General features: G+C 37.9%; 1 protein-coding gene across 7 annotated transcripts in view; it reads right to left on the reverse strand.

Annotated features, from left to right (window-relative positions):
* The window catches only part of ROCK1 (Rho associated coiled-coil containing protein kinase 1), a 144,409-nt gene that overhangs the window by 34,175 nt on the left and 99,255 nt on the right, over positions 1–10,979 (reverse strand). For all 7 annotated transcript variants that reach the window (XR_013961521.1, XR_013961522.1, XM_080686181.1 and 4 more), the window contains 4 exons: positions 10,227–10,387; positions 8,381–8,565; positions 6,750–6,819; positions 5,996–6,090 (listed from right to left, as the gene is read on the reverse strand). Coding sequence is in view for 5 of the 7 variants with exons in the window: in XM_080686181.1 (XP_080542307.1) it covers positions 5,996–6,090; positions 6,750–6,819; positions 8,381–8,565; positions 10,227–10,387 (511 nt within the window). In the remaining 2 variants the exon portion in view is untranslated. The remainder of the gene's footprint in view (positions 1–5,995; positions 6,091–6,749; positions 6,820–8,380; positions 8,566–10,226; positions 10,388–10,979) is intronic.

A 10,979-nucleotide genomic window follows, 5' to 3' on the forward strand; every position in this document is an offset into this window, starting at 1 on the left:
TTGTTCACTGATATATTCCAAATGCCTATAAAAGTCTCTGGCTCACAGAAAGTGCTCAAAAATTTTGTTTGAATCAAAGAATAGATGTGCAACTTTTCCCACTCTGATTTCCTTCCCTTATCTTATTTAAATACTAGAGGCCCGGTGCACGAAATTCGTGCATGGGAGGGGGGGCCCCCTCAGCCCAGCCTGTACCCTCTTCAATCTGAGACCCCCTTGGGGGATGTCCGACTGCTGGTTTAGGCCCAATCCTAGAGATTGGGCCTAAACCAGCAGTCGGACATCCCTCTCACAATCCTGGACCGCTGGCTCCTAATTGCTCACCTGCTTGACTGCCTGGTCACCCCTCAATGCCTCCCCCTGCCGACCTGATTGCCCCTCACTGCCTCTGTGTGCCAGCCTGATCGCCCCTAACTGCCCCCCATTGCCAACCAGGTCGCCCCCAACTGCCCCCTCCCTGCCAGCATGGTCGCTCCTAACTGCCCCCCCCCGTCGGCCTGGTCACCCCTTACTGACCACCCCCCGGTCGGCCTGATCGCCCCCAACTGCCCTCCCGCCAGCCTAATTGCTCCCAACTGCCCCCCCTGCTGGCCTGGTTGCCCCCAACTGGCCCCCTCCCGCCGGCCTGGTCGCCTCTTACTGCCCCCCCTGCCGGCCTGGTTGCCCCTATTTGCCCCCCCCCGCTGGCCTGGTCGCCCCCAATTCCCTCCCCCCTGCTGGCCTGGTCGCCCCACGCAGCCTGCTTATTCAGTCATTTGGTCGTCCCTCACTAACCCCCCTGCCGGCATGGTCGTATGCAGCCATCTTGTGAGGGCATGAGGGTCAATTTGCATATTACCTCTTTATTATATAGGACTAGAGGCCCGATGCATGAATCGTCAGCCTGGCCTGCACTCTCTCACAATCCTGGACCCCTCGGGGGCAGTCCAACACCCCGAGGGATGTAGTAGTGCGTGAAGTTGCAGGCGGCTAGGGAAGAGCCTGAGCCCGGGCCAGGTGCCACACCACTCCCGTTCATCCCGGCCCCGGTGTGCCTGCTGCCGCCACTGCTTGGTAGCACTGCTGCAGAGGCAGGAGAGGCTCACATCTCTGCAGCTGCGCTCACCACCTGTGAGCTCGGCATTTGGCGCCCATTGGTCAGTTGAGTGGTGCTCCTGCTGTGGGAGTGCACTAACTACCAAGGGGGCAGCTCCTGCATTGAGCATCTGCCCCCTGTTGATCAGTGCACGTCATAGCGACTGGTCAAACGGTCGACTGGTCGCTTAGCGTTTTATATATATAGATGCTCGAATTTCTGCTCTCTTTAAAAAGAAATGGCTCTCCTTCACACCCTCCTCTAGCTACTGCTCTATCTCCTTGCCTTAACAACCACGTTTTCTTGAATTCTTAATTTAACAAATATTTATTGAGTATCTACAATGTTCTAGTTGCAATTCTAGGAGCCAGGCATATAGCAATAGAACAAAGCATTTGAAAATTCTTCCAATATTGAGCTGAATTTGGTGGAAAGAGAAAAACAATCAAGAAAATAAGTAAGCCAATTCTACAATACAGTAGGAGGCAATAACTGCTACAAAGGAAAATAAAATGGAAGAAAGTACTGAACTGGGGCTGTAATATAATGGGTTGGTGTGGGGGACATTTGCAATTTTAAAAAGGTATTCAGGGAAGGGTTCTCTGTGATGACATTCCAGGGGTCCTCAAACTGTGGCCCGCCAAGGACATCTATCCAGCCCGCTGGGTGCTGCTGCCTGTCCTGCTTAGCAGAGCCGACTCGTCCCGGGCCCGCAGTGCGCATAGGAATTTGTTCATAGTTTTTTTTTTTTTAACTATAGTCTGGTCCTCCAACGGTCTGAGGGACAGTGAACTGGCCCCCTGTTTAAAAAGTTTGAGGACCCCTGAAATTTTAGACCAAGATCTGAAGAGGGTAGAGGAACAAGCCATGTAGAGTCAAAGGAAACCGTTCTAGCCAGAGGGAAGAGCAAGTTCAAAGGCCCTGAGGCAAGAGTGTAACTGACAGATTTGCTAAATAGTAAGGTCAATGTAGCTGTTGTCTACACACTGTCTCTACTTCTACTTTTCCCATTTGTCTCAATCCACCTTAATCTAATATCTATTCTCATCATTATTTAGGAACTGTTCTCACCAAGGTACCTAGCAACCTTAAATATAACGGAAAATTTATTTTTTTCTTGACATTTCTGAGTACTTGGCACTTTAAATCATTTTGTCTTTTTTGAAATATTCTATTCCCTAGTGTTTGTGATATCCTCACTGTGGTTTTCTCCTTGTATTACTGGTGACTTCTTACTTTCCCTTCTTCTGCCTAGTACTTAAGAGTACAGGAAAGAGATATCTGTCCTCAGCCTTTAAGTCTTCTAATCATATACTAGGGGGTTACAACTTACTGCATGGGGCCAAATGAGTCCACATAAGTGCCCCCTTACCTCCCTCCAGACACACACACACAAAATACATTTGGGCCAACATTTTGTATGAAAATTGAGATTCTTGGCTTCTCTTAAAAAATCAGATCTTGGAATACTGGATCCGTGTTACCATGTGGCAACAAATGGTGGTAACTGGGACATAAACTCTTCATTTTGTTATCATCATTACAACTCACACAATGAATGTACCATACTTAGATCCAACTAATTTCAACCCAGCTAAATATATGGTATCATAGGCGCATGAGTTTATAAACTCTGATATACATAATTATCTTAACAAATGTCATCTAAGTGGTTTCAGTATGCAAGGATTGTCAAATCAGCTTCAAGCCTTTATCTTTTCTCTGAGTTCTGAAGCAGTAAAACCAACTCTCTGGGAGCCATTTCTCTTTGGACATCAATAGGCCCCTCAAACTCAATAGGTCTGAAATGGAAATAATATCGTCTCCCCTCTTTTCACAATTTGGTGTACCTTAACTCTGGGACTAACATTACCATCAACACAACTGCTCTGGTCAGAAACTTGAGAGTCGACCTGAAATTTTTCCTAACCTTCACCTCCACTCCCCCAAATCCACAAGTCCTACTGTTTCTACTTTCCTATTTTTCCCCATGCACTTGCCTCTTCTTTTATTGTTAACTTCAACTGTAATCTTACATCTAGATTATTTCAATGGCTGTATAAGTATACACCTTATATCTACCCAGCTTTGACTCACTCCAATCCATTCTTTACTCTAAAAAGTGGAGCTTTCTAAAACACCATCTTGTCAATCCCTAGCTTAAAATTTTCATTCATTCATTCAATATTTATTGAATACTTATTCTTTGCAAGGCCTTAAACTAGGCGATGTAGATATGCAACAGAACAACAGAAGCAAAACTTCCCACTCTTCAATGTTTTGTGTTTTTTTTTAAATATATTTTATTGATTTTTTACAGAGAGGAAGGGAGAGGGATAGAGAGTTAGAAACATCGATGAGAGAGAAACATCGATCAGCTGCCTCCTGCACACCTCCCACTGGGGATGTGCCCGCAACCAAAGTACATGCCCTTGACCGGAATCGAACCCGGGACCCTTCAGTCCGCAGGCCGATGCTCTATCCACTGAGCCAAACCGGTTTCGGCTCTTCAATGTTTGATAATTCCAAAGGCCTTAGCATGACACACAAGGCACTTTGTAATCTGACTCAGGTTTTTTTCTCTAGTATTACCTGTCACCAACTATCTCCCTACCTGTAAACTAAATTATTTGCTGTTGTCCAAATCACAGATTGGCTTTTGCCTACACTTCCCCCTTCCCCATTCCCTGGCAAATCCTTCTTTTTCTTAGTTGTCACCTGGGAAATGTTCTCTGAATCCCACATGGTATGATGAGGTATATCCCTTCAGTATGTTCCAATAGCACTTTGTCATAGTCATCTACATTAATTGTATCTGTCAGCCTAGATTCTGAAGCACTTGAAAATGAAAACCATAACTTACTAATAATTATATCACTGGCATGAAGACTGTGGTTAACACAATAGTAATGATAAATACATTTCTATTAAATAGGTCAAACAGGGGCAAACATGTCAATCCTCTAAAACAATACAGTACACAGTAGATTGGGTACTCCTATCATAGTGAATGCACACAAGCTGGGATTACATATTACACCATGAACACCATACAAATGATAGGCCACAGGCTATACTCTACCATAGGAGTCTATCACCATCACAGGGACTAACCAGGAAACGTAACTCTCTACCGACTTTAGATTCCATCTAATATGTTAAGGATCTAAGCACTGAATGTCAAAATTACTAACAACACAAATAGGAAACTAGACATTATAAAGTCATATATGAGGCAGTCTTGTCCCCTCTAAAGATCAGATTTGAATCTGATTAAGCCTCCAGATTGGGAATGTCCAATTAAATTTTCTACAATGATGGAATGTTCTACACTTGGGCTGTCCAATATGGTAGACACTAACCACATGTAGACCATTAAGCACCTGAAATGTGGCTAGTACATCTGATGAACTAAAGTTTTAATTTTATTTAAATGAATTAAACTTTAAATTTAAATGGCTACATGTGGCTAGTGGCTACCACACTGGATAGCACAACTCTAAATTTAACCATTGAATTGTAGGAAACATAGAAAGAGGATGAAAATATTCAATTAACTATGGAAATGAAATCAACAAAATCACAACTGAGGAAAAATATAAAGGATAAATAATCCATTCTTTCAACAAATAACTGTGATATTCTTGTGGTGGGAGGAAAGATGATACTCTTGTGGTGGGGAGGAAAAAAGATATAATTAGAGAGGGGATATAGTGGAATTCTGTGGTGGAGAGCAAAGTTCCATCTCTTCCATGTGTAGTAGTTATAATGATATTTGTCATATAATTCATAAAACTATGCATGTTTTATTATTTTATGTATTTGTCTGCTTCAACATTAAAGTTAAATTTTTAAAATTTCTTTCAACTCTAGCTGGTTTGGCTCAGTGGATAGAGTGTTGGCCCTTGGACTGAAGGGTCTTAGGTTTGATTCCTCAGGTCAAAGGCATATACCTGGGTTGCAGGCTCGAATCCGAGCCCCAGTTGTGGGAGGCAACCAATAGATGTGTCTCTCTCACATCAATTTCTCTCTGTCTCTCCCCATCCCTTCCACTCTCTAAAAAAATCAATGGAGAATATCCTCGGGTGAGGACTAACAATAAATAAATAAATTAATTAATTAATTTCAAATGTGGTTATATGAAAAGAGAATATAACAATGTCAGAAAACTAGTTCCAGTGTCTGTTCTGACACTAGCTATGAGAAGTAATTACACTTAAGTAGCTTTAAAGGTCTTCTCTTTCTAAGGCACATATGCAATAAAAATTAACCTTCATAATAGGTTAATTTCACGAGGAAGAATTTAAATACCTTTATGTAACATAAAATTACTTGTGAGTACTGCATGAACTATTGAACTATTTATATACAAAACAAGGAATCCAATGAACAAAATTAACAGATGAATAAAATAGAGCCAGAGTCATGGAAATATGGAAAAGACTGACGAATCTCAAAAGAAACAGGGGAGGGGAGGTGAGAAGAAGTTAACTAAAGAACTTATATGCATATATGCTTTATCTATGGACACAGACAGTAAGATGGTGAAGGTCTGGGGCAGGATGGGAACTGGGTGCAGGGGGGCAATGGAGGAAAAAAGGGGGATACCTATAATACCCTCAACAATAAAGATTTAAATAAAATTTAAAAAAAGAAAATTAAGAGACCCTTGAAAACAATTTACTGTCACAGTTTAGTGAATCTCTGTACAATTGCTAGCATTAATGTACAAAATTATCTTTTTCACCATAAAGGTAAACTTTAGCCTAAATCTAGTTTGATTTATTTTGAATGAACCCAACATGATTTGCTATACCATCGCCATCAGAATAATGGCACATCTACTATCTATCTTTAAATTTTAAGTTAAGAATGTTTTGTTGTAATACTGAGTCTTGTTCTAAAGTAAAATAAACATACTTCTCATTTTGTAGTTCCTGTATTTTCTTTAAATTTTCTCTGTTTTTTTCTTCAATTTCTTCCTTCAGTTCCTTTACCTGGGTTTTATAAAGTGTCTGCAAAACAAGTGATAAGAAAAAAAATAAGTGTTTATAGTGGGTTAAAAAGAGTTGGTAGTTTCTTATAAAGTTAAATAACTAACAGATGATCCAATAATTCCATGCCAAGTATTTAAATGATAGAACACAAGTTTGGCAACCAAAAGAAACAAACAAAAAATTCAGAGGCTTCAATAGAGCCTCAAAGCTGTAAATGCTCATCAATGGTAGTAGCAAAAATAACTTGGCCTGTAAAAAATGAGTTAGAGTGACTACTTTGGAGAAAAAGCAAAACAGATGCATAAAATGCATATAGAGCCAAACAGGAAAAATCTCTTGAACAAATGTATGTATGCAGACTACTGTAATATGCCTACATGAACCACACGTGATAATACAAGCACTCTAAACCACCAGAACTTGCTACCAGGTGGACAGAACCCTTAACAAAAAGTCTCATATGTAGCTCTTGAGTTTGATGGCAATTCTGGAAATATCTGCACATAAATGGTCATTTCTTTACAACTTAACAGACCATGAACTCAGATTCAGAGATGAAATGTAGAAGTAGTGATATAAAAGGGAGAAAACAGCTTCATAATCACAGTTCACATTAATACCCTAAATATCTTGTTTTAAGTCAGGTTTTGAAACAGTCTAATAAAAATGATTCTCACCGAGAAATATTGTTCAGCTTCAAGTTGATCTTGTAGTTCCCGCATCTGTCCTTCATTTCCTCTATATTGTCTTCAGACAAAAAAGAAAATAGTAAACACATGCTCCTATTTATAGCAGACTTAATATTATTCTTTGTTTCATAAAGTTGCTAAAATAAAAAAGGTTTTCTAAAATGACCTTTGTTTTACAAAATCATACTTCATTACACAGTATTACTTTAATATTTATATTAGGTTAGACCATACTGTCTGGTTCCATTTTGCTCCTTATAAAATGATGTTATGCAAAGCAGAGGGAACGCTTTTCTAACGAAGATCACTTTAGGGGGGTTATTAGTTGTGGATTAATGCAAATTACACAAATAAAAATGATTTTTTGAGGTAAATTTTTGTAAAGAAAAGCATTTTTAGGGATACATTTAAAATGTCTTATGTGGTAAGTAAACCATTAAAAACAAAGGACATACAATACTTAATATATAATAACAAATCAGTACTATATATTATGACCACTTAAAAAAAAAAAAAGGCAGGGGGAGGTGGGTAGAAATGAATAATCAGGTAAGGAAAAAGAAGGGAAAAAAGAAACACAGACAACTAGCTACATATATAGAATATATATATACATAAACACAACTGGATAAAGAGGAACAGACTCAAAAAGACAGTGACACAATGTATCCCATAGACAGATTTTCAAAGATAAACGATTTCACCTGCAGTTGCTAGGTTTTTATATTAGATATTAATAGCTTTGTATTTTCAGCATCTAAAAAGGCATATGGTTAATAGAAGGTATATAGTAAATGATCATTGAATGATGAATTAATTTTGGGAGAAGAAAACTACAAAATATATTGCTTGGTGAGAATAGTAGCTCTAAAAGAAAAAAAAGAATTTCACCAATATAAATCTAATGAAGTCAAAACTGACAATTTTATCCAAGAATCACTGTTTTAAATGAAGCTGGCAAAAGAAGATGTAACATAAATTTGGAGGACATAAACACACATAGTTTGCATATTAAATTTTTGAATCATGTCCTTATACAATTTCTGAAAGCAATACTGACACCTTGCTTTGTAAGTGAGCACATCAATCAGATCTCAGAACAGAAGGAGAAAAACAGCACTTTGCATTCTGAGATGAACCAAAGGAAGATAACAAAACAAACAAATACAGAGTCATCATGTCTAAGTCTAGTCTTTAAAGTAAACCTTGAACACTTCCTATAAGGTACTGAATCCATAATAAAAAGGTCATCCATGGTATTAGAAATTCAAATGTGAAAAAAGATGACTTTTGTGGATATGAAAATCCTGAGAAAATTGTGGAGTTTTCTTCACCACAAACAGACTTACTGTAAAGAAGTAGCTTTAATAATTTCCTTTTTTCTTCCTTGAAATAACTGTATTTTTTTTTAGAAAGTCTGTCCTTCCAAAGACTGAACTCTCCTGTAAAATTTCTTTGCAAGTAAATTACTTTATTTCTAAATAATTTGTTAAGTCTTCTTTTCACAAATTGTAAGTACATAATCTATACACACATAAAATATCAAACACATAAGCAATGCTGAATACAAAAAAAAAAAAATCAAGAATTTTTTTTAAGAATGCTCTTTTGAGACTTACTTTGTAAGTTGAGCTAATTCAAATTCTAATAATCTCTTTGCTTCCAGTAAAGTATTTATTTCCTGTTTCATCTGCTTTTCTAGACCTTTTAAATTGTCTGCCTCAAATGCTTGAGTCTTCAATTCATTTTGTAACAAGAGTCGCTTATTTGATTCCTGCTCCAATTGCAGAGTGAGATTCTTAACCTATGAATGAGAAAAATGATTGGGATCTTAAATCTCTTCAAGCTTATTACACATTATTTTAAAGAATACAAATCAAATCTCAAGTATATTATAATGCCTTACACAAATAGAGAATATCAACATTCTAAACACTCTCCATTACTCTATGTGTTTATAACTGCAGAATTTACTAAGTCAAATTAATACTCAAGTTTCAGATATCATATCTTAAGGGGAAAAATTTTGGTTTCTTTCTACTCTAACCTGTATGGAAATTTTGGAAACGAGTACAAATGCCACTTTTGGGGGAACTTCCTAAGAGGTACTTATATTTACCTGTTCATTCATAAGTGTTTATGCTCAGCTATAACCCTCCAAAGTTTCTGAGGTCTTCCTTAACTACCAGATGTGATTAGTCATAACACTCCTACAGCACTCACTACATCCTCTTTTAAATATATGTCATGCTTGTAATTACTATTTTAATATCTATCTTTCCCTCTGGACTGTAAGTTTCACAAAAGTCAAGACCATACCTCTATTATTCAGTATCCCAACTCCTAGCACAGAAATAGGGGGATAATAGATGGTCAAAAATTATTTTAAGTGACTGAATATTATCTTTCAAACTTTCAGCATACATTCTTCCTGCATCCTTACTCTAATAGGTACCTCTAATTTCTCGTCTTTATAGGGCATTATATATAATATTACCAGTTTTCTTAAAGAATCTTTTCACCTATAGCTCCCATTTTAAATTTAAAAGACTATTAATACTCTTCTCTGGTCAGATCAAGTTCCCTTTTTTCCTTACGTACCTATCTTTTAAGTATTCAGTAATCTCTCTTTCATTGTCATCTTCACTGATAATGTTCCCTTCACCAACTCAGACTTCTGACTCTCAAACTATTAACATTTGAGGTCTTTCTCAACCTTTAGAATAATAGTAACATTCTGTCCCTCTTTTGTGAAGATTATTCTGATTTTCCTGATTATTCTGGTCTTCTCTTTCTCCCTTCTCTAACTTACATCTGTAGACTAGTTACTTTCATTTTCTAAGTAATTTCTAAAATACATATAGTAGCCACAAGAATATAATTTTGTCTTTTTATTTATTGCTTTATAAATGTGTATCCTGTGGTTTCTGTCAATCTAAGCCAGTCAAGACTATAGTTTAACACCTTTTTGGAATCCTAACAGCAATGCTCCTCTTTGGGATTATAGAATACAATAAGGACAGTTCTTTTTTCCTTTATTGATTAAGGTATTACATATGTGTCCTTATCGTCCCATTGCTCCCCCCCAGCCCCCACTCATGCCCTCATGCTCCTGTTGTCTGTGTCCATTGAATAAGGACAGGTTTTGTTTATTAGTTTGTTTTTTTAAAAAGCAGATGGTCAGTTTCTTCAGGGGAGGAGCTATGATAGTTCTACATAGTTGTGCTGTCTGTGCAAAATGATACAGACCCTATGTATGAATGTTTAATAACTATTTGAAGGTGAAAATTCTACGAGCTAGGGATATAATAGTGACCATATAGCAGTGCACACAGATACATATAGGTTATTTCATCTGAGTTTCTTCCATGTTGTTTAAATTATAGATAGTGACTTTTCAGACATAACATGTGATTGTTTCTCTTTTATAATCTGATCAAAATCAGTATTGTCTATTTTTCTTACTTCATCCTCCATTCTTTCTTTACTTTCAGTCAAATGTTCAAGCTTCTGCTGAGATTGTTTCAGATCAACATCTAGCATGGAACACTGTTTCTCAATCTGAACAACCCTATTTTCAGCCTTTTCTCGAGCTTCTCTCTCTTCCTTCAGCTTTTTTTCCATCTCTGTGAACAAAAAGTTACAAGCATACATTTAAAGAAAGATATTACTTCATTACTTTTCACTTTAATGGGCTGTATAAAACAAGCAGGTGCCAAAAATCCCCGTTTTTATCCTGATACTCTAATAAAGCTATTATTCATTAAAGAAGTCCTAATGTTATTTGAATTATTTATATAGTGGGATCTCTAAAGGAAAAAAGTTATCTACACTAATAAAAGAGAAAGATGCAAATTGACCGTACCTTCGCGACACCCACCAGAAATCAGGAATGAGATTCCAAATTAACCCAACAAAGATGGCGGGTTAATTTGTATACGCAGGCGCCGAGCGGCCAGGGATGGGGCGGATGCTTGCGTCATAGCCATGGTGACAACGCAGGCGTTCCGCACCACCCCAGCAGCTTCAGGCCTCTGGGCAGCATGGAAGGTGGAAAGGCGGCTCTGGGGCAAAGGCAGTGCTGGCAGCCAGGGGATGGAAGGCCCATTCTTGCACAAATCTTCGTGCATCAGGCTCAAGTAAAATATAATAAAGTAATAAAATAAAATTTTCTAAATATAGCCTTTACCCAATATGAGAGATAGCAGTGCCATTTTC

The sequence above is a fragment of the Plecotus auritus genome (assembly GCF_963455305.1).
Source record: "Plecotus auritus genome assembly, chromosome: 8".
NCBI lineage: Eukaryota > Metazoa > Chordata > Mammalia > Chiroptera > Vespertilionidae > Plecotus > Plecotus auritus.